Consider the following 24,632-nt stretch of genomic DNA (forward strand, 5'->3'; position numbering starts at 1 on the left):
ACGTGCTAAACTTCTTCATTTACATTGGTTTACACAATTTCTTGATTCTATCAGTAATGCCTGAGAGTATAGATGATAAAATATTTTCTAGTCTGACAATATTTCATGTGAAAAATACAGAGAGCAGCAAAACAAGTCATATAGTAACACAAAGGGCATATAGGGGAAAAAAAATCCTTAAACTGATCTTCATAAGAATTTGGACACAAGCCTTCAAAGTGGAACATACACCCTGCTCCTTCCACTCCCCCATAAAGAAATTTAAACTGTTCCAGATCATCAATCTATCATCAGTATATTTTCCAAGGGGTAGATAGTAGAATACACATTGACAGCTGTCAATAGAAGGGACAGAGTCTACCTTAAACATCTTATGAAAAAAAAAATCAAATACTGTCTGATGGGAAAAAAAAAATATAGAAAAATCAAACCAATATTGTGTTTCCTCTTATCTTTAAACACACCCAAAATCTCTAGATGACAGAACTTCAGCTGCTTAAAAGCTCTATTTCTTGTTTGCCAATCTGTTTCCTTAACATATTTCAGTTTGGACCCTTGATTGCTTTTCAGTAGAAATGCCCATCTCCAATAAATACACATCTCCTTTGATGAAAAAAAAACCAAACCAACAAACAAACCAAAACACCCAGATGGTAATTCCATCTGCCCGCTCTGTACAGCTAGGAGATTGTGGCAGGAGCCTCTCAGTCATTTTGCTGTTTCGTTAGAACCAGGAAATTTCACATGCTCCAAAACTCCACATTAGGACAACAGGAAATATATCAGCTATGTAAAAGGGTCATAGGACATGTCTCACCAGCCATTGCAGGTACTGCTGATTTTCAATTATTAGAAATTTATTAGAATTAATATAATTCTATGATGGTCAAGTACTTGTCTGAGATGCCAAAATAACTGTAAATTGAACCTTGCTTTAAAACATGATCACTTCCAATATGGCGGGGGAAGGGAGGAAACCAAGAAAAAAAGACAGTTATACAAGTCCTTTGCTTAGAGAATTCAGTCCCTGACATACGCTGCTTTTCATGGGACTGCACATCAAAGATACTGGTTATCTCAGGGAAATAGTAAAGGGATAGTATCCTCCAGTCTTCAAAGATGAAAGTTTCCACTCCCTAATGAGCACTTTGTCTCCTGTACAAAAGTAAAGGCAAACCTGATTTCATAAAACAATATACAACTGGTAGAGGAATTGTTTACCTCCTTAAGACACACTGGTTCTTGGCAGAGCAGTGCAAGCATATCATAGTTCTGTCATCTGGACAAACTATCTAGCAATCAACTTCTCTTCACTGATGAATCATCTTTATTTACACAGAAAAAAAAACATAAAAAGGATAGGAGATGGAAATCAATACACCTCAATTCCACTGCTGAAGCTGTCAGGAGGTCTTTAAAGTGTACTTTTGAAAATCAGTAGAAAGAGAAGGAAAAAACAGCTGAAGGAAAAACTGAGCAGCTTAGTAGACTACTATTAAACAGTAGCTTGCAACAAGATTAGGAGAAAGAGAAGAGAGTACAAATTAAATCAAAACAAGTCCATACACCCTGATAAGTGCATGCACTTCATAAACCACATGCTAAAATAAGCAGAGCAATGTACTGAGACTATATTACTTACACAAACATCAAGTGAGGGAATTTTGTGGTGGTTAGACAACAAGGTTAAGAAAATATATTTCATAGGATTCCCAAACCGAGGAATCAAAAAATAACTATGCTATTTTTCTTTCCTGGTCAACCTCAAGTAGAAATGGTTTATGTTTATTCATTCTGTGGATGGAGAGATGTTATTTTTGAGCATGTTTATTCAACAGATAGCTTCTTTACAGCACAGCATGTATTTAAAATATCACTAAATATAGCTTCTAAAATTATGTCAGCTGATGCTTTTGTGTTGAGACAGCACAACCTCTTCATAAGAGCATGAAAGAATTAAGATTTCATAGAATCATAGGTGTTGGAGAGGACCTCTGGGGGTCATCTAGTCCAATATCACTGCTAAAGCAGGTTTGCCTAGATCAAGTTGCACAGGAGCACAGCCAGGTGGATTTTGGAAGTCTCCAGAGAAGAAAAGTCCACAACCACTCTCTGGGCAGCCTGATCCAATGATCCAGCACCCTCACAGGAAAGAAGATTTTCCTTATGCTTAGGTGGAATTTCCTGTATTCTAGTTTGTGTTCACTGCCCCTTGTCCTTTCACTTGACATCACTGAAAAGAGAATGGCCCCATCTTCTTGTCACCTGCCTTTTACATATTTATTAGCATTGATAGGATCCTCTCTCATTCTTCTCTAGGCCAAGGTCACTGAGGTCTCTCAACCTTTCATCATAAGAGAAATCCTCCAGTTCCCTAACCATTTTTATAGCCCTCCATTGGACTCTCTCTAGTAGTTCCCTGTCGCTCTTGAACTGGGAAGCACAGAACTGGACACAATACTCCAGATCTGGACTCACTAGGCCAGAGAAGAGGAGAAGGAGAATCTCTCTTCATTGGCTCCTTCACCACCTGTGTCAGAAAGGAAACTCTGGGACTGTGTATGCCTATCTGTGTTGCCTTTCCAGATTTGCCCTAAAGCAGCTGTACCCTCATCAGTTATGTCAGCTTCATAACTGCACTTTATTACTGATCATAAAGCCTAAGAAATTCAACTTTATGCAGATAAACTGCAGTATAGTCAATACTTACAACTTCACACCTGAAACTGGAGGAGTTGGGTCCCTTTCTTTTTCAGCTTATTCCCACACAGCACTAAGAAGATGGGATGGCCCCTTCAGTCCTACCTCATGGATGGGGTTTACCTGGAGCAGTAGCCTTCAACTGCATGTCTCAGTCTTGACAGGTCTGACAGTTTCAAAGTTCAGCAAATGTCAGGGGGGAACACAGTGCCACCATAAGTACTTTCACAATTTCATTTTTAAAAAAATAAATAATAAACTATCAGCTCCACAAAGAGCTACCACAGAGGTTTTGTGGAGTGGGTGGCTAAGTGTTTTGAAACCTATGGAAATATTTAGACAAACTTTATACTACTCAGCTGGTTTGCTTTATGTTTTGCATAAGAATAGTCAAACTTTTATAAGCAGCCTTTATTTCTCATAGGCATCTTATTTTTCTAAACAGTTTGCCTAAGATTTACTCCTCACTGTTCCTCCCCACATGAAATTTCGTTTCCAGACATTTCTAAATGTTTAAGTTAAACACATTAGAATACTAACAGAGTGTGCTTTCCAAGAAGTTGACCATCATTAACCCTAGAACAGTTTACAGAGCTAACACTTCATACCTACAAGTATATGAAAGAATACCCAGAAAAAATTAAATTTTATAAAAATAAAAACTGTAAGGCTTTATCTTTAATGACCACCTTATTTCAGCCCTTTTTCTTTCTTAGCTCTTATTTCAAGCATTAATATATTATTTTACACACTGTAAACATGCAGAAAAGCATACAAAGACCAAAAGTCTCACATTATGAGTCTCTGTGTGTACATTCTGTCACTTGCACATTCTCTGCACCAAATTCTGTTTGACACTACCACCTTTACTGGTTTTATGCTAGCATGGCTGATGAATCCTCAGGACAGGCACATAACATGTTGTCATATTTATTTATCTAACTTCTGGGCTTTCTAAAGGCCTGAATTTCAACACACTAGCATGCCCTTGCACATTTGGAGGCAGACTCCTCCTTCAAGAGAAGGGAACATAAAAGAAACACTATGCATCTTCAAAGCTAGTCCCACCACATAGAACACTGAATTGCATGATACCAGGCTGATCCTGTCAATACATCACATGTATAGAGTTCTGATTTCTGTGATAGTTCCTACCAAATTTAATTAGGAGATTTTCAGCTTCTGAGGAACACAGAAAGGGTCTTATTTCAGGTCCATTTCAGGGAAGACTTATGACAAAGGACTTTATAGCTGAAATATTTTCAGATCAGTAGTACATTTTATTATACTTTCTGGAGAGATAAAATGTTCATCATGCATTCCTAATGTTAATTATGCAGATAAACAAATTACAGTGTGATTATTGCTACTGTGTATGAGAAATGTGAGATTTTTAGATCATGTCAAAAATCCTTTGAAGGTGTATGCATCTCCCCCGCTTCTGCAACTTCTCTTTCTTCTTCTGCTGCAAAGTGACAGAGTAAAGGCTCTCAACTGGTGGGGGAAATTTTTGCTGTTTGATATCAGGAGATCTATCATGATCTTTCAGCTAAAACTATTAGGTGGGAAAATCAGCAATACAAATAATAAATGCCTCTCTACAAAGCCAGCTTGACAGGAACATCACTTATGTGTGCAGTTTTTGATGGGCAGTGGGAAAAAAAGTAAGCTCTTTCAGGAGATACACTCCCTTTCTGTATTTTACCATGACAGCTCCTGGGGACTACTTTTTTCTTTTTATTATGGGTTTTTTTTTTGCAGCTTTTCATCCATACATTACACCACTCTCACTCCATTAGTTTTATTTAATAGTTTATACTCCATCTACCATGCCTCTCAAAAGGAAGACAAATCAAATAAGTACATTGCAATTTTGGTGTACTAGAAGCTACAGAAAAAGGGTTTAGCCAGTTATAAATAAAACAAGAGAGTTGATTTCTGTAAAGTTACTACTGAGTTTACAAGCATTAAAGTACCTAACAGTCAATACCACTGGGCCTTGGCTGATGTTCAGCATCCCACACAGCATTTAGCTCTGGTGGATGTAATATTATGGTAAGATGACTTTACAGAATAGGATATTAACATAGGATTCAAATTAAAGGGGTAGCTGTTTCAGGACTCTCTGTTAGTCTGGCAGCATTAATAATGTCAATAGATACAGACAGCATTTTCCTACAAGCATTCATGAAGTCAGTAAGTGCCACACGAGGAATGCAGAACTCAGGAAGAGGGCTGGTTGAGTCCTGCCAAATTCTGCTGCAGGATTCTTTTATAGAGTAGCTCTTCCTAAGAAGTTAGAATATTACAGCCCAGTTGGGTGAAAATCCAGAGTAGATGGGTAAAAAGCCAGCTGGATGATCAAGCCCAAAGAGTAAATGTTTAATGGAAATTACTCCACTGTAAAGCCAGTAACAAGTGGAATATCACAAGAGTTGATCCTGGGACCTGTCCAGTTTAACATCTTAATAAATGACCAAGGGGAGGCAACAGAGTGCAGTCTGCATCTGTATTTTGCAGATAACATCAAATTCAGAGAAAAAAAATTGATAAGCTTGAGGGCAGAGTTGCCATCCACAAGGACCTAGATGGCCTGGAGAAATGAAACATGAGCAACCTCATGAAATTAAATGTATACCTACAGAGTCCTGCATCTGGAAAGGAACAACCCCATGCAACAGTACAGGTCAGTTTTAATCACAGAGGGAAATGGGTCATTCACCTTTAAATGAAACATTCTGTACCAAATAGTAAACAAACTTCACAAATCTAGCTCTATCTAACATGTAGGCAATACAGTTCAGGTTACTACATGACAGCACTGAATGGCACTTTTTCATACCACTATACATTAAAACCAGAGGTTTCCATGAAGAAATTGCACAGTGCTTAGCCTATTTCTGGAGAAGTTTTTTTGTGTTTACCCCTTACCTTGGTATTCAATAACTGGGTGCTCAGCTCTGTGGCACTGAGTGTCTTTTGTTGTTGGCTCCAGCATTCCTAATACTCCAAGTCCTGCCAACAGCAGTGCAAGGAGGCAGCTTTGTTTCATGGTGATCATGCTGTCCTCCACTTCTTTTAACTGGCCACTCTTCTTGCACTCATGTGGGAAAAGCACCTGAAAATTTCAAAGAAATTTACTCAAACACAAGAGCAAACCACAGAAAAAAAAGTATAAAATTGACGATTCTTGATATTTAAAGCAAACCAAACCAACCCTGTGTTGTAATTGTCTTTTCATGAGTATGCTATCAGCTCCTCCTCTAATTACTTCATAACTGTAAACAGTTACACAGTTTAGGAATACTGATTTCTTTTATCACCCATCAGGATTCAAAACCTGCAATCAATTGCTGCCCTCTTCTATTTGAAGTTTCATTTTGTAATGCATGTAGGTAAATAATGTTCTGCAACATTTATTCATTTTTAGATACAGCACATGTATCGAAATCTGTTCCTCATTCACTTGCATCCACCACCTTTTGCTTTTCCTTCCTCACAAATGAAAGCATGTCCTTGTGAGTACAAGGTAAGAATGAAATTGCTTCTTCATGTTGCTGACAGGTCTGAAAAAAACACCAACAACCCTAGAGCATGTGGGTTTTGTCAGTCTGTTGAATATGTATGCCACGGCACAAAGTGGTAGGACAAAGTTCACCTCAATGCTCTTTACTTTTGCTTTACAGCAGGCTTCTGACTGCTTCTGACATCCACCCATTTACCAATGGATGACAAGGTTGCATATTGCAGACTCTATTGCTGAAGACACTTTTCTACCAAAATCTACACACCAACAAATAAAGTAACAGTTTTCATTTAGTATCAAAATAAAAGTTAAATTCCCTGAGTTTTTTGACACATTCAACGATCAGACGCTGAGTTAAATATAACAGAATAATCATGGGGGTCAGCATCACTTTAGATGCAGCCCAATTCCTTTAGCTTTACCGTAACAAATATTCCAAGCAGTAGCAACCTAATGTTGCAACCAAAAAACAATCAGCAGTATTGACTTCTCATACATTTGATCTCACTGAACTGCAGGGTGCTATTTAATAAGGTGGAAACTTTCTATTTGTTTTAAAATAAGCATCCTGAACACACGAAACAAAGGGCTGCTAATTAAATGATACTCTACAGTATGACCAACGTGTTTTAAAAAGCTACACTCAGAAAGCAGAATGGCTAGTAAGCATTGCTCCCTAGTATTACCACAGCATCAGCCATCACAAGATGATCTGCTCTTCTCTTACCACTCTATTATGCTGCCTTTAGAAGACTGGGGTATGTCTAATCCTCACTAATTTCAACTAAAATGAAAAGATCCAATACACAATTCATCTGGCCAATATAAAAATTTAAATAGTCCATTTTAGCTTCCCTGATAAATTCACCACTTTGCTTGTTTGTTTTTAAGGGGGGGGAAGGATACTTCATATAAATTCATATTAATATATTAATGAATTAATATTGTGACTATATATTAATATATTCATATTAATATTTCATATTAAGTAGGATATCTTATGATGTCATGTACCAATATGAATCTGTCCCTACAAATTGCTTGTGGCTAACAGCAGGCAGTATCTGCTCACAGAAATTCTGTGTGGTTGCATATATAGGGACATAAAGCACCTGTTCCAATATTTTGATAGTTCATTTTCTGCATCCCTTCTGCAAGGGTGACTTTATTACCCCTGTGTACTATTCTTATCCAAATTCAACCAGTTTATGTGGGTTATAGCACAGCTAATGAGTATTACTAACTTGCAGATCACACCAAGAGTTAGTTGTAACTCAGGTTCCTGTAAGACTATGTATGTGTATTTAGGAGGCAAACTGAAGGACAGCTATCACATCACAGACTCTCAAAAACTATTTTTTTGCACACAGTACAGCAGCGGGTATAGCAAGTTCTTGCATGATAAAAGGACACACTATAAGTTAGCTGAGCAGCTGTGAGGAACAAGAAATCACCATCCACTTCATGGCACTATGATATGCACTGCATAAGAGAATGAAAAAGAAATCTGGAGACTGCACCTAAAACATTGCTAGAGGAGCCAGTGGAGGAGAAGTGGAGGACAGCATGACCATCATGAAACAAAGCTGCCTCCTTGGGAAATGAAATGAATCTCCCACAGCAAATTACATGAGCAACATCTCTGAGAGCAGACGCTGGTGACCATGTAGAGAAGCCCCAGACCTGCTTACAGATGCATGTGCCCAGAACCAGTCCTGAAACTGACATATTTTAACCATACCGGACTCTGCTGTCTGTACATTCATGTTGACATAGGTTCCCTTCATCATTCACTGAAAGTCCATTGAAACTGACACAGACTCAGCAAAGGTAAGTATTTGAAAGCATCTTTGCTGCTGGACAGCTGTAGATAGTGTGACAACTCTCTTTTTTATGCAGCAGCTTATTTTATTCAAACAAAAGAAAATATAGTTTGTAATTCAGAGGTAAACTGTACTTCCATCAAAGCATATTTTAACATTTAGAAATGCCAACATCCTAATTATTATTTTAAATGGATGGCTTTGGTACCTGGAGGGAATGATCTATAAATGAATGTGCTTGGCCCTAGCAGTAGCAGTTCCATGCCTTGCATGTTTAGCAGTTCACATTTTTTCTCTTTTGTTGGGTCAGCTAAACCAGAAAATTTTCAGTGTGTTGGGTGTTTTTTTTTTAAGGCAGGCTACATCAAAAAAAAGTGCATGAGGGAGAGAATAAGTGCACAAGACCCTTTTATATAGAAATAAAGTAGATTAGATTTTATAATTCTAGTATTTTTAAATTATTTTTTATTTTGCATCCTCAGATTGTTTTACAAGCTTGTAAAATGAAATTTGTCAGAAGTATAATTAAAGATCTGTGTTAGAAAAACTAAATAAATACTATAGGTCAGTGTGCAGGGTCTCAGATGTGTGGCAACAGTTGGCTATTATATTTCATTGCCAAGGTTGATTTGCAGATGTAAATTATACAGAAATCAAAGAAACTTGCCTAAACTTTTTGTGTTTAGGGTTATCTTGGCTTTTGTGTCCTACTCTCCAGGCCAAGCATCATTTTTGTGGCACAACAGTTGCATTTTCAGTAAGGAGAAGGGCCTATTTCAGGAATGACTCCGTTGCCTGCTTCAAAACTTCTAACTCTCAGGTGCAATATTAGAGAGCTTCATGAGTACAGAGTTCAGGTGCTGCCTCCACAGACTCACTCTTACAGAGTTTCTCAGGCAGAGGTGGAATTTGGGCAGTGGTCTTTACTTGATGATACGCAGGAGGGAGGAATCTAAATCCTGTAAATTCTGTGGAAAATGACTTGGTTTTGAAGGCTTTTATAAAGTATCTGTTATCTATTCATTCTGTGAATGTATGCTGAAGGTGTGTGTTTTGTTTGTAGGGCTTTTTTGTGGTGGTTTCTTTTTGGGTGGGAGATATGTGACCTTTTTTTGGTTGTTGGAGAGAGTGAGGGTTTTTTTTGGGTTTTCAGGGAGTTTGTAGTTTTCTTCTGTTTGGTTGGGGGGGTTTTGTTGTTGTTGTTGTTGTTATTCTTTTGTATGTGTGTTTTTGTTGTTGTGGTGGTGGTTTGTTTGTTTGTTGTCAACATGAATGTACAGACAGCAGAGTCCAGTCTGGTTAAAATACGTCAGTTTCAGGACTGGTTCTGGGCACATGCATCTGTAAGCAGGTCTGGGGCTTCCCTACACGGTCACCAGTGTCTGCTCTCAGAGATGTTGCTCATGTAATTTGCTGTGGGAGATTCAATTCATTTCCCAAAGGTGCTTCACTTCTTGGTTTGAAAAACAGCAAAAGTTTGAAAAAAAACTAGTCATGATACCTACCTACTCTGAATAACATGCACCCTAGAAAGCATGAACCTAAAAAAGAAGGGTACTTGTTTGATGATGAAGCAGTCTGTACCTCAAATTGATTATTAGAACAGAATTCTGAGTCCAAAGAAAGATGTTGTCCCATATTTCTACTGTACACACTTAAAAAACTATTTCATCCTTTAGTCGTGTCAATTTCATTACAGATACCTAGTTTTTCTACTGTACTGCTAGCAGCATCTTTTTGCAATCTATTAAAAGGATAGTTCATTTGCTCCCTGCTGCAAGTGATAAGCAGGCAGGATGAATTGCTGTTTCTTTGTTAGCAAAAAAACAAACACAAACAAACAAACAAAAAAAGCCCAAAATGTTGTGTATTTTTAGTAAGTATACAGACAAATTGGGGGAAAGTGTATCAGCAGTCACAGGGTCATAAAACTGGAATATATGAAAAATTCTGTGATGTGGTTCAGTGCCTTTTACTGTAGTGGTTCTTCATTTTTTAAAGTCAAACTCCTCAAATTCATACAAATCATTTGAAAGGAAAACTGATAGTGAAAGGATTACATAAAAAATTGGCATCACAGCTACCAAAAAAATCTAGCTCAATTCTCAGGCAATGTGTGGGCTCTCAATTCCTGTTCCTGGAAACACCTGTAGCAAAAACCCTGCAGTCCAGAAGGAAAAAGGGGTACAGACAGCAAGGGGCATCAAAAGGGCTGCATCCTTCTGAAATAACAGTTCTCCCCTCTCCTCCAGTGAAAAATGCGAATGCTGTGTGTCCAAGACATTAACATTTCACTTGCCCTTCTAATAATATATAGAGATAAGGTGAATAAATATCAAAACTCATTTAAATACTTCCAAAAAGAAGTACCAGTTGCTTTTACTATAGCTATTAATCCTGTTCCCCTGTCAAATGTACAAATAACAGCTATGCCTCTTTATATCATAATTACTTTGAAATACATCTCATATTTAGATTGAGAACAACAGTTTGTATATCACTGGGCGACACAATTAGATTGGAGGAATAGCTCAATTAAACATCAAGATGATACCAGAGACTATAGAGCCTCTTCAGTGAAATAATTTAGTTGTATGCTATCATCTCTCATCACTGGTTCCAGCAATACACACTGCTTGTTATGTGGCAGAGTAGCATATTCTAATTTGTATTCTCATAAAGCAAGAGTCAGCTTCAATTAACAAACTGATTACTGAGTTTCTTCAACTTCTTTTTTAACATTGCCATTCATTTCTGCAGAGGCATGAATTTTAAGACCTAACAGAGGCAGTTACCCATTAGCTGTCATTGACTAACACAGTAAAAAATCAATTCTTAAACTCACAGTGACATTCTGCCAAAGTCTGCTAATATCTGTAGCAAATGGTGACAAATCATAAAAGAAGAATCTGTCATTAAAGCTAGTTCCCCAGCATTGCCCAAAGAGCTGTGATACTTGTGATTTCCACAAAGGAAGCACTGTTTCAAGAAGAGTGGCTTGCATGAACCAAGAAGCCTCAGATGTCATTTATCACATTGTGGGCACATCTGCCTCATCAGTGAGGCATAGCACCAGTGGATCACAGCTTCTTTGAGCAAGCACTGGCCAACCAGAAAAGCAACACAAGCAGTTTAGAGGCAAAAATAAAGGTAGTCAAGTCAGTGTAGCCTAGCCCAAATTTCCAGAAAAATCTTAGCCTTTTTTTTTTTTTTTCCCCCCAACTTATCTCCTCTTCTTTCTGGTATCCTCCCAAGTCCCAGGTTCCCACCTCTAGTTTCTTTCCACTCACAGTCCAGTCATCCAGAGCACTTTCCCCCATGCATTGCTTGGAACATCCACTGAACTACCATCCTCACTCTGCTCATCCAAAGTCAGTCCGAGGCAGCAGAAAGACAGACAGACTACAAAGCCAGCAGGGTTTTTGCTTTATGAAATAACTTTAATGGAAAACCAAAATGGTAATCATTGTTTGCAAATAATGATTCAAAGAGTGAAGAAGGTTGTAGGGAAATCAGAGGAAGTGTAAGAGCCCAAGGAAGGGGGTATGAAGTGAGAGAAAATGATCCAAGAGATGGCACAAGGGTCAGCTAATGCAGGAAAAGGAATTGAGAGGGAAGTACTGTAGTAATTCAGGGATCTACATACACATGCTTGCATTTCTTCATCTCCTTTCTCTCTATGCCACACTTGCCTATGCCTTTTCCACTTGGTACTATTATTGGCAAGCCAAACATATTGCCTTAGGGCCCAAAAGTCAGTCAACACCATAACCATGGCATACAACACAAGCTATTCTGTAGGAAAAGTATACTTTCAGGTGTTGTGAGTAATAGCAGTTCAGTAGACAATTCTTACTAGACCAGTGTTGTTGATTTTTAAAAATTATACAGCTTCAACATGGAGTTGGGCAGATCCTCAAGGGGAAAAAAAAAGAAAAGATCCACCAATGGTTATGAAATACCTTGACATTCCCATTTTGCAGTGTGAAATTCAGAGGCTTCCTACCCCTGATACTGCAACAGTATTCAGGAAAAGTCCCACCTGCTGTTTTGCTAGGGTCTTACTGTCTTCCCTGAGACAGATGGTGATTGCTCCTGGAAAAGGCCAGATGCTGGGCTGGATGCAGCTATGATCAAGCACAGCCATTTGTTCCCATGTTCTGCAAAGGTCTGAGCTCTGTAATGCACAGCATTTCTAGATTTTATTTTATTGACTTGTATTGCCATGCAGAACATACAAATTTGCATTTATGAGTTAGTCATAAAACCTAGTAGAAAGTGGACATATGTATTCAACTGTAACACAAGGAAAATCCATTGCACAGCTTTTTACAAAGCACACAAAGTACATGAATTGTGATCAGAAAGAGAAACAGCATCCAGAATTGCCAGTCTATGGCACTGTTTCCTGGATGTTCTCTGAAAGCCCTATGGTTTAGAAAGAGATCTGCCTCCTGATTAGAGGTAAGTCAACAAAGACCTCAATTTCAATAGAATCACATAGTCATTAAGTGGACTTCCTTACAAACTGTCACAAAACATGCCATAAATTGTATTTCAGAAGTATATTTGTCTCTGGGGAGACAAAATATAATATATAAAGCAGTGGAAAACAATTTTGAAAGCAGTATTTTCAGAGAGCTACTAATGCTGCCCCTGATGGAATATGCTAGGCTACTTATTTCTAGACCTCAATACATGAAAATGTGTGAAACATCTTACTTATCCATTAAGCCTGAATACTACAAAGATTATATTTGTTAAACAGCCTTCAAACTCTGTTCTACCCTAGCTTTACAGTTAACCCACATTTTGCAGTCTTCCATTAAAACATGCATCTGTGCTCCCTGTATAATAAGGGGCTAACAGAAAAAGTGTATTTTGAAATATTACCCCCAGGAAACAGAAATCTGTGTGGGACCAGAATCACAATTACAAGTAAGGCTGTGACTATTAATAGAATAGAATAGTATAGAATAGAATTGACCAGGTTGGAAAAGACCTTTGAGATCATCAAGTCCAACCTATCACCCAAGACCATCTAATCAACTAAACCATGGCACCAAGTGCCTCATCCAGTCTCTTCCTAAACACCTCCAGTGATGGGTGACTCCACCACCTCCCTGGGCATCCCATTCCGATGGCCAATCACCCTTTCTATGAAGAACTTCTTTCTAACATCCAGCCTAAAACTCCCCTGGTGCAGCTTGGGACTGTGGCCTCTTGTTCTGGTGCAGGTTGCCTGGGAGAAGAGAGCAACCCCCACCCGGCTACAATCTCCCTTCAGGTAGTTGTAGACAGTAATAAGATCTCTGACTCAGTTGAGAACTGCAATAGAAAAATCACACAACTCCCTTCTATGTTACATTTGGTCACACTATTATCTAGGTAATTCAGAGACATCATACAAACATGCCGTATTTTTAAATAAGGAACTGTGTGGATAACCATGCTGTATTTGAAGATGTCCATCAGAACCACAGGAAACTCTGACATTGCTTTCTGAATCTTTGAATAAGAAGTCTGAAGAGAAAACCATGGCTTCTGTCAGATCTTTATGATAGTTCACCTAACCTTTTATTAGTTTCTCATTATATCCAGATATTTTACACCTTCTGCATATGATCAAGTTATTAAATCCTTTCCTGAGACAAACCAGGTAAAATTACAAATAATTTTCAAAGACCATTCTACAGGTAAAATATCCAATCTGTCTTCAAAAGCAAAAGGCAGAGTTCAAAATAAATACAATGCTTATACTTAAATCCCCATGTATTCACATACAAAGAACATCCCTGCACATTACATATGAGGAACATTCCTGCACACGACTGAACTTTCTTTCACTACAAGCTTGCTTATTTCCACTAGATCCTAAGATATAGCATGACAGAAAAAGAAAATTAAAGAGGAAAAGAAAATTCCTTCTAAAGACAGAAGAAAAATACTTCTATTTTCTTCCTCCAACATTGTTAAAAATATACTTCTTTTTTTTTAAAGTCTGTTTAAAAGTAGTAAACAGAAATCCGATACTATCTGGTGGAAAGCACCCAACAAAGCTGCCAAAACATGAATTAGGACATGTCAAATAACCCAAGGTTAAATAAAGAACAACACCTGATATATTTCTTTCTATACACAGAAGCTTCTTATGGGTTTCCTTCAGAGCATACACATTGTGCTGCTCTGCATCTGTCTCAAAAAAAACCCAAATAATCTGTTTTTCCCAAGTCCGAAATACCCTCTTAAATGAAGTTATTTTAACTTACTTACATTTCTATGTTTTACCTAATTTTTAGTGACAATGCTCGTTCAACAATTTCTATATATGGGTTTTCAGGACAATACCTACTCCATAAGGTTATTTCACAAACTAAAACTGCTGTGAAAATATGATTTGTTTGGTGACATCTTTTCCAATGGCTTCTCAGTGGCCAACAGTTTCCAACAAAGACTAAATTGTATGAAGTATTGCTGATGTCTCCATAACCAAAGTAATTTTAGATTTCTGTAGCTTTGTCGCCATCATTTTTCACTTATCACCTTTTTAATCTTACAAGCATACAGTATGTATGCAGACTGCATTCACTGAAACATATCTTAAACTCCTCCTTTTGAAGAATCTAAGATTCAGAGACCAAATGGGTCAAAGTCAACTTGAACCTTACAGAAAACTGACCCCCCCACTGCATCAGAACACCATCAGGCAAGGATGGATGACATGCGGTTAGAAAATCTTTAACTAGTGTTGCCTGAGACCACAAAGATCTATACCTAAAAGCCACATAGTATGGCCTGCACCCTTTTTGCTCTCCTTTCTGTGCATCTTCATAACCTTGTGTATTGTGTTCCTCAAAAAAACAAATACACATAAGGCTCAGGCAGGGATTCATTTCCTGGGATGAACAAATAACACCACCAAGTATGACATGCCATAGTTGAATGACATACACTTTCCTGGGAGGATCTCATGCCCACTTAAACATCCCATACCAACAAGCAAAGGGATTCCCCTAGGCAGACCAGCATAGCCTCCACTTCATTTTGCCAGCCTGCCCCTTCATCATCTCCTGTACTAAGTCATCATCCCTATTCCAATACTAGTAAGTAAAGACCTTAGTTATCAAGAAATCTAGATCTTCGTAGCAGTCAGTTGTATCAAAGCTTAGTCCAACATCAGCTGATGCCAGCATTCTTTAACACACAGACCCATGTGCTCACTCATGACTGGCACCATTTTCTCCCCCAAGTCATTCTGTGGCCCAAAGGGACACCAACCACCAACTGCATTTTTAAGACCACCATAACTGCTGTAAATAGGAAGGGTAATAGTCTGTTCCTTCTTGAACCAGGTGACCAGCTATGCCAGTTTAGGAACACTGCCTTTCACTATGCCCTAAGGAAGGGTGAAGCTCACAGTAAGGGAATGCAGTAACATCCCTTATAAATCAAGGCATTTAACATACCTGCCCTAAGCATTCTCAGCCACTATATACCTCAGTGCCTCTCTTTTAACAGGCAGTCAAACCCCTCTTTTATCCAGGTGAGAAGGTATTCATTTAAATGCAATGAAAAAGCTAAACCACTTCTTTTCCTGCAGTTACTTTAAAAAAATGTCTTTTCTCAGCCTGTCAGTAGTAATAAGTATGCTCTTATTTCCTACAACCTCCACGCATTCTGCTTTTCTGTAATCCTTTTGGAGTTAAATGATGTCTCTTCCATTTACTGATTGTTGCTTTAATGTCATTTGCATGCGACTACAGAAAGATAAATTGTTAAATTTACTTCTAGAACAGTCCAAGAACAAAGGTTCTGTAAGGATAACAAGGAAAACGGTCACAAAAAAAACCCCAAAACAACCCACAAATCAAACCAATACGAAGCAAACAAAACCACACACATACACACCAAACCAAAACCAAACACACAAAGAAGAAAATATGAAACCCTTGTAAATGTCCTCTCAATGGCACAATGGAAAACACAGGTACAATAAAACATCTTAGAAACAAAAGTCCAACTAAAACTTGCTCTTTGGCTGCAGATGTGCTGTTGAAAAGGCAAGAGTAATGACAAAACTTTCCAGCATGGTGTGCTTGCTATGCTCTGCCTCAGCATGCTTCACCTCGGAGACAGGATGGGACTTGAATGCTACAGAAAAGCCCCAGAAGCATACTGCAGCAAGTTCCCTCTACCCTTTCATGTCTGACCAACTTTCTCCTCTGTTACACACCACTTCACCATGATGTTTACGGAACAGTCACAGAGAAGAAAATCTGCATTGCTAAAGTCACCATGATGTGGTCCAGCTTTTAAATTGTTAACTTTTTTAAGTATTAAAAACAAAACTAAAAACAAAACCCCACCACATTTTATCATGATTAGTTGAATCACTAAATCTCAATCAATTTCTACAATTAATAATGTAACTACAAACGTCTCTTTTACATGAGATATCTAATGCAGGGTTCATAGTTCTTTGCTTTTTAAAGACACAAATCTGTATTTATACTGCAATAAACACATCATATAGAAAGATACTGAAAATACAAATTGAAACATGACATTGTCAGTGCACAAAGACTTTGCAAACCTTCAGTGCTCTGCAAACAATAAATAAATGAAGCAGGTTAATCATAGGTCATACTGCCAATATACAGAGTTTGCTACAGCTAGGTTGTGCTATATAGTTCAGGAATAAACAGGGCTGTCAATCTTACATGTTTTCCAGCAATGGATTCAACCATATTTTATAAAGATGAAACCTGAAGCTGAGTCAAAAAAATAATTTAAACTCCTTTCAGTGGTGCCGCAGAAAGGGCTTCCAGAGCAAACAGATTATCATGCTACGTTAATACACACAGTGTAACTAACAAAAACTGTATCATGTAGGGAAAAAAAGATTAAAAAACTCAAACCTACATCAAAGACAACTCAAAGGGTTTTGAAACAGTGTCCTTTTCTACAAATTCTTTTGATACTTTCAATAATCAAGAAAAGAGAAAGCAACCCAAGAGACTTACAGCAATTGAGAGAGAACTGGACTACTTAAAGAAGGTAGCCTCTCTATTGCAAGAAGTGTGATCTGGTGGAGGGTAGTTGTGCTGGTAGAGAGAAATTGAATCTTATTCCTAACTGCCTTTTTAAGTGCTCCCCCCACCACCAAAAAAAAAGAAAAAAATAAAAAATAAGAGAGTAAAATTATAAATCAGAGACCATTTAGTTTCACAGGGGGTGTTAAAACCCTGCTTCCAGGGTCATTAATCTCAGAGATTTAACAATGGGCTTTAAAGGAGAGAGTCTCATTCTCTGTAGCAAGAAACAAAGGGGCTTTCCACTAGACACTATGACCTCACCCATCCCTATCGGATCCTCCTTCACCTCATATGCAGAGTCAAGTACAGCACAATTCATCACTTCAGCACAAAGATGTTTGCAGCTCAGTGGTCTGCAGTTAAGTTACATACCAGGCACAGTTTCTGAAAGAGAATAAAGCTCCTTCATTCCACTCTGAAAATGCTATCACTGCTTTGAAGCAATGCAGGTTCCTTTTAACAAACAGCAGCAACATCTACCCCTAACAGCAACATCTACTCCTATAGAGCCTTCCATTGTTATGCTTGATTTGTTAAAATTCCCCATGTCTGGCACAAAGGGAAACTTCCCACCACTAGGAACACAGTGCCACAAGGAAACACCAGAAGAGATAGAAGCACCATGAGGAAGGACTCTTCTTTAGAAGAGAACGAGGTCAAAGAATTGCTTAGGTATGCAAATGGTTGACCTAAGCAAAACTTTTAATTGGTAATTACTTATGTTACATTTCTTTTCTTTCTTTCCCTTGTAACTGCTCTTATTCTGCAGTTCCCCCTCATTTATCTGAAACCACACCTTTGCATCCAATCTTCTTGCAAGAAAAATACTCTTTCCTCAGGGCTCTGTATATCACTATTTGAAGTACTCATGTCATCTTTGTCTTCACAAGTTTTCGCCATGTTAATTAGAAACCCTTTGAGATTCCATTTCAACTGCTTTGGAATTGGTTTCAGTACTGCTTTAATAAAATCAGTTTTTACCAAATGCAGCTACACTCTGTAGTCTGAAGAAAAAACATCGTTCTATCATGTGTGTTTTAACTTCAAGCCCCCCTGGAGAACTTACAGAATCATAGAATCAATAAGGTTAGAAAAGACCTCAAAGATTATCAAGTCCAACCTGTCACCACAGACCTCATGACTACTAGACTATGGCACCAAGTGCCACGTCCAATCCCCTCTTGAACACCTCCAGGGACAGTAACTCCACCACCTCCCTGGGCAGCACATTCCAATGCCTAACAACTCTCTCTGTAAAGAATTTTCTCCTCACCTTGAGTCTAAACTTCCCCCGGTGCAGCTTGAGACTGTGTCCTCTTGGTCTGGTGCTGGTTGCCTGGGAGAAGAGACCAACCCCCTCCTGGCTACAACCACCCTTCAGGTAGTTGTAGAGAGCACTGATCTTCACCCATCACTATCCCTCTTTCAGTAGCCTTATCCATTATGGCCATTTCATCTCCTGTCATCATGCAACCTTGTCCGTTTTTTATCTTTCCCCTTCCCCCTTCATCATCTTAATATAGCTAAAATACTTAGCCTCTCAAGCTAATTCACAAATACAAAATTATCTCAAAGTTCTCTTTGTACTCTTCAAGGTTTTGCCATTTCATCTTGCTTAATTCTCCCCACAAAAGTCTCCACACCAAAATGAGTGTCGCTACAACTTAAGTAGTGAGAAAAGGTGTTTTGGTAATTCCTCATTCCCTGATAGGCAGCACAGTAAGAAAGAAAAGGGAGATTTTATATATATTTTTTTTTTGGACTAAGAACTGAAGTCTCGATGAAATAGCTTGAACGTATTAAGATAAATTTAATTGTAATTTATCAAGTGCCAACATATGATTAAAAGCATCTTAACAATCAGGGAAAAGTCTCCAAGCTCAGTGCAAGACCTCAAATTGCATAATTGCTTAATATTTTTAAAAATAGTTTTATCAACAGTGTTCTCTTAATGGACTGCATCCTACAACCCCTTATATTTTATACAATAGTACATAAGAACCACCACAGTGGGCCAGGCTGGATGTTTAGCCCAAATGATGAATGAATGATCAAACTGGCTTATACCAAATATACAGTCTGACCCACCAGCCTGTCTCCAGGAGCAGCCAGGAGCAGACGTCTAAGGCAACAGTGAAAACTGGAGCAGTGATATAGAAACATTTTCTTCCATTCCCCTTCCCAAACACTTACCACACAAATTTCCACAATTTGCAGCTCAGTAGCTTCCTTACCTAAAAGTAATACCTGTGTCACAGCTTTTTTTTCCCACCCTTTTTTTTTGTGCCTCCTTCTCCAACTTTGTTCAGCAGCAATTTACACTCATACAACACACACAGCATCCCATACCACAGAATTTCAGAACTGACTTACACACTGCAAAGAAAAACTTTTCCTAGGTTTGACACTGTTCCCTGCCAGCTTCACCTGATATCTCTAATACAAAAACAAGGTGAGACTGAGTATTCATTTCCCATCCACACACCTTGCAACTCTCACGATTTTATAGACCTCAAGCATTAGTAGCTAGCAACTATCTCTTTTCCAGTCGGGAGACTCTGTGGTAGCTGGTTGTTCTTGCATGGAACCTGCTCCATGAATACCTTCTGCATCCTACTGCCCTTCTTCATTCTTATTGCCCATCTCTTTAATCTTCTCCAGTTCTACTCCACTTGTTCTAAGATAGAGAGACCAGAATAGCAAACCATATATAAGATGAAAACTGGCCATGCTTTTGTTGATTCAGCCCACAAGGCAAGCAACATTCTGCACCTGACCTCGGTGCAGGACCTTGTATTTTGCCTTATTGAATTTTATGAGATTCTCATCAGCCCACCTCTCCAGCCTGTCCAGGTCCCTCTGGATGGCTTCCCATCCTTCAGTCTTATCAACCACACCATTCAGCATCACAACAGAAATCAATACTTTTTCAGTATCTTCACGCTCCATTTATCCACAGTCCTTTCTAAATCTAATCTTATTGTTTAATTAATCTACTCAATTTAAACACGAGGCATACTAGTTTCTAGGTTCCTTGATTCTAGATGTATGCTTTCTAAAACATGGCATCCAATTGGACATCTTCAAGTTCTCAACTCCTGAAACACAGGAGAACAAGAGGCTGCACACCACGGTCTGTATCTGGTCTATTTCAGTTTTCCAGTCTTTTAAAGCTTAGGTAAGATAAATCTGCACCTGTTACACTGGGACTTTGAGATTTGTTCCACCATCTCTCCTACAAAAGCTTCCAGCTGAGAAAGGCAATCACATAAGCCTCCCATAAGAAGGATTCCAAAACAGGAAACACCCCACACTTTCCAGTGGTGAGTGTATACACACAAGAATTATTTAGTTTTCTGTCATAGCTTTAACTCGGATCATTCATTTCATAATGTTGTTATATGCAAGCTCCACAGACTTTCCAACTGGCTTCCTGCTACTATTGTGGTTCAAAAAAAGTAATGTGTTATTTTTTTTCTTAAACCAGTTAGGGGGATATTTTCTGTTCTACTTCCTTTGAATGCAGGCATAGGTTTTTTTTTTAAGATGTCCTCTTGCTTTTAATAGCCTTCAATACCCTGTCGTTTAGGTAACAGGCTTCCTTTTCCAAAGATTTTTTTTAGACTGGTGGTAAACATTTGTGTGGGGCCTCCAAAACAGGAGCCTGAAATAGTGTCTCTGCCACCTACAAACCATGTTACTCTTACAGTTGCCTTTTCAATTTTTCTTTAAACAAACACATACATTTTTACATAGCTTCCCTTTTTAAAGTTGAGCATAATTTCAGAGGGGGAAAAGACAGGAGAACTGATCATTGTTTTTCTTGCATTCCTCCAATTTCCACTCCTTAACTTAGGGAGAAGAGAAAGACAGAATACTTCTAGTGGTCTACAAAGCCATTTCTCAAGTCTTTTGTCATCTACTCATCGAATAAAGTAACAGTTTCTCACCTACCTTTTAGTCACCATCCCTCTGCAATCACCTATTGCCGCTACTCAGTGTGTGTGCAGAGCCTAGCACAGTGGGGTCCCGGGTCTACCTGGTAGCCTCCTACGACATAAGGAAACATAAAAGAGAAATAATACGTATTGAAGAGACAGTTCATCAGCAATTCTCAGACATATATAGCAGTCTCTCTCTTTCAGGACAATAAATTAGAAATGTAAGGCACTGAACTACACAATGTGAACAAGAACCAAACAGAAAGAGGCAGGGAAAAAAAAAAAAAGTCATTCTTTGAAATAATTGGCAGCTGGGGATGAGAATCAGAAGAGCACTTGTCACAGAATTACCAAATCCATAGGAATGAACTTGAGAAAAATCCTCACTGTAAAAATCTCCCCTGGTGCCCTAACCACCACTAAAATTAAAAACTACTAAAAAGTGAGCGGAAATCTGTCCCCAAGTGAAATCCATGACAAAATTCAGGTGGGTAAGTCTTTAGTATTCTTCCATCTTTCCACAAACAGGAAGGTCAAGGAAAAGAATAAAATTAATGTCTAATGTTTTAAAACAATACAAAAGACATTTTCAAGAAAAAGGGATGAATCATTAAGAACACTTCAAGGCATCAGCTTTTATTATAGGAATGACAAAGATTATATAAACATTAAAAAAAATTATCTTCCTTTTTCTCTATTGAAACAAAAAAGGTACTGCTGATAAATCAAGTGCTATTTTTACTTGAAATAGCAAAGCAGGAATCACACAGCAGTTTTCTGCTCTGAACACTTCAACAAAAAGGTACTTCAGAAGTAAAAAACAGTAACAGTCTAACCAGTTTAAGAATCCATTTCTTTGACTAAGAAGGTCTACAGCACAGAACAAATACATTAGCAATCAGCAGCTCACCCTTGAGCCTAATCAGAGACAGAAGGCAAAAAGAAGTCATTGTTCCACTCTGTTTACTCGCTTATATAAAGTGACTGTAGTAGATGACTGTAAGTGCTTGTGGGTTGTTTCTTTTTCCCAATGCTTTTCTGACCTACGAAATTCTCAGGAAATCTGCCAAATGCATAAGCAGTAGTACATAAAAGCATTTATAGCAAGGAAACATCCCATGAGCAAGAATAACTTTCCAGTTTAAACAAAGAAGATCCAGATTTATGTTCACCACATCACAATTTCTCATGAATCCTCTGTTCCCTATCAAGAAGTCCTTCAGATTTTTATCATTTACATGTTTTCTTTGAAACTAAATGTCTATCATATGTGCACACATATGTATACACCCCTCCATGAAATTCAGCGCTATCAAGCTCTGCTGTAGAAGTTGCCAAAAGCAAATTTAGTGTTCTCCATAGCATAGGTATCAATTGAAGCAAACGGATGGAAGGTCACTTTGAATTTCATAATCCAAGGTGCTAGCTGAAACTTGTATTATTGAGGACACATTGCATTACCTTTTCTTTGCCTCTCACTTTTTGGAAAAGCAAGGACAAATTTAAATCTTGGAAGAGGACCAAGTTCTGCTTTTTTGTATTACTATGTGCAAGTGAATACTTGAACACCTCAGTGCAGATACCCACCACTCACACATGCTGATGACAAAATATGCAGAGACATTCAGTCTGTCAAGTCATTAATTATAACTGTTACTGTGCACTAAGTTCTACAGACAAGCAAAAGCAGCCCATCTCTAAGATGCAGCGTACCAGCGCTTTATGTATGCACCCACCACACCAGAAACCAGAGTGAGCCCCTGAATGCTTAGAAACATTGCAAAGACGACTGTATACTTAAATTTTTCTGAACAAACCTGACAGTACCAGTGCTTTCTCTATGCACTTCAAGCTGCCTGCTCTCCACACACCAGTCATGTCGCAATTTCTATTTCTAGACAAACCACCCAGATACTATTTTAACAAAATGAAAGCTTTAGCAAGTTTATTGTTATTTTAACCTTAAGAATTACCTAGGCGGAACTGGAAAGCTGAGTTTGAATCCATCATACTGATTTAGGGAAAACACATACTTACACAGAAACAGAAACATAAGCTTGGATTTCTATATATTCATGTCTTGCTTCCCTTACAGCACTTACTGTGGCAACTCTGCTGGTCCTATGGCTGCAGTGGCACTCCAATCAGGCACAAGTATACAGTACATGATGTGAGTAGAGCAACACTAAAAATTAGCTTGAGTATTCATTTAGTTAAGCTAAAGTTAAGACTAACTCAGCCTATGCAGCCCACACCAAACCAATCTTACAGAAATCACAAATTAAGATAGCAAAGTAAGAAGACTGGCCACAGAGAACAAATCCCATTTGTGTGTGCGTGCGTTTGGTTGAGTATTCTTAATTTCATTTTATTGGAGGGTATACAAACATGCTTTAGTTTACTTTTGCTTTGTTATAGCACCATTTGCTAAAGGCTACTGTGACTATGCTTCCTGGCTCTTTCTTATCTTCTCCTTTCAAAATTATTTCTGATGACCAGTTTCAAGCTAACACAAAAACTTTCATGAAAATGGCCAGGCAAAAGAAGACACAAACTCACTTTCCAATGAGTTGTTTTTCTCTACTCTCAGGGACAAACAGAGGCATGCAAGAGAGGAATTCAGCCATTGCATATTTTATTTGCCCACAAGTACATTAATTTAATAGAAAATTACATTAATTTAATAGAAAATTACATTAATTTAAAAGAACAGCAGGGGGAAAAAAAGTCTTCTGCAAATGGATAAATATATACAAAGCTGCATACTAATGGAAGTTTTCCAGTAAACTGCACTAGATTTAATGATAAACACATAAAAAGGCTGTTTCCCAGAGCTGCTAGAATATGGTACTGAAGTCCTTGGTACAACCAAGCCATCTGATCAAACTTGCTGAAGGCATGGGGGAAAGTGCACGTAACAGTTAACAACCTTTGCTGTCATACAGGTACAGGCAATGCTCTCACATCTGTCTAGTGTATTTGGAAATATTTTGGCTACACACTGAATTGCACAAATAGTCATAGCATATCTAGACACTGTGGCTCATCTGCATGCTGAGACTTCCCACTTCTGTTGTAGCCACACAGCACTGCTCAGGCAGCATGCCACAGCAGCAATCTCACCTCACCCGCTCATCTGGGAGCTTCCCCAGGCACCCAGCATTTTCATGCAACACCTAACAGCAACCGTTGCGTACACTGCAAGGCAAAAAAAGGACACTGAAAGGGACAAGAACATCCTGGCTCCACATCACCAGCCAACTTTGGCTTTTGCTCCACAGAGACCACAACCCAAGTTAGGCAAACTGCTCCAAATGACTTTTGCTGATGCTCTTAGGGCTGAAGTAGAAGCACCAGGGAGATGGGTTTTTTCCCCAATTCAGTGTTCTCACAATCTACACACATGTGAACTGAGCACAAGTGAGTTTTATGTACTAAAAATACTATTGAACAAATCACTTGCTCTTGTTGCTATCTACCAGCAGGAAAGAAAATCGAGAGGGAAGAAAATAAACTAACAAATGAATAGATACAAATATTCTCCTTC

General features: G+C 38.4%; 1 protein-coding gene across 1 annotated transcript in view; it reads right to left on the reverse strand.

The window, feature by feature from the left end:
- SEMA5A (semaphorin 5A) overlaps positions 1-21,196 on the reverse strand; it is a 213,407-nt gene extending 192,211 nt beyond the window's left edge. Inside the window, exons 1-2 of the mRNA XM_009899419.2 lie at positions 21,099-21,196; positions 5,632-5,818 (exon numbers count right to left, since the gene is read on the reverse strand). Coding sequence (XP_009897721.1) covers positions 5,632-5,761 — 130 coding nt within the window. The 5' untranslated portion in view covers positions 5,762-5,818; positions 21,099-21,196. The remainder of the gene's footprint in view (positions 1-5,631; positions 5,819-21,098) is intronic.
- Positions 21,197-24,632: the final 3,436 nt, after the last annotated feature.

The sequence above is a fragment of the Dryobates pubescens genome, chromosome 9 (genome assembly GCF_014839835.1).
Source record: "Dryobates pubescens isolate bDryPub1 chromosome 9, bDryPub1.pri, whole genome shotgun sequence".
NCBI classification, from domain to species: domain Eukaryota; kingdom Metazoa; phylum Chordata; class Aves; order Piciformes; family Picidae; genus Dryobates; species Dryobates pubescens.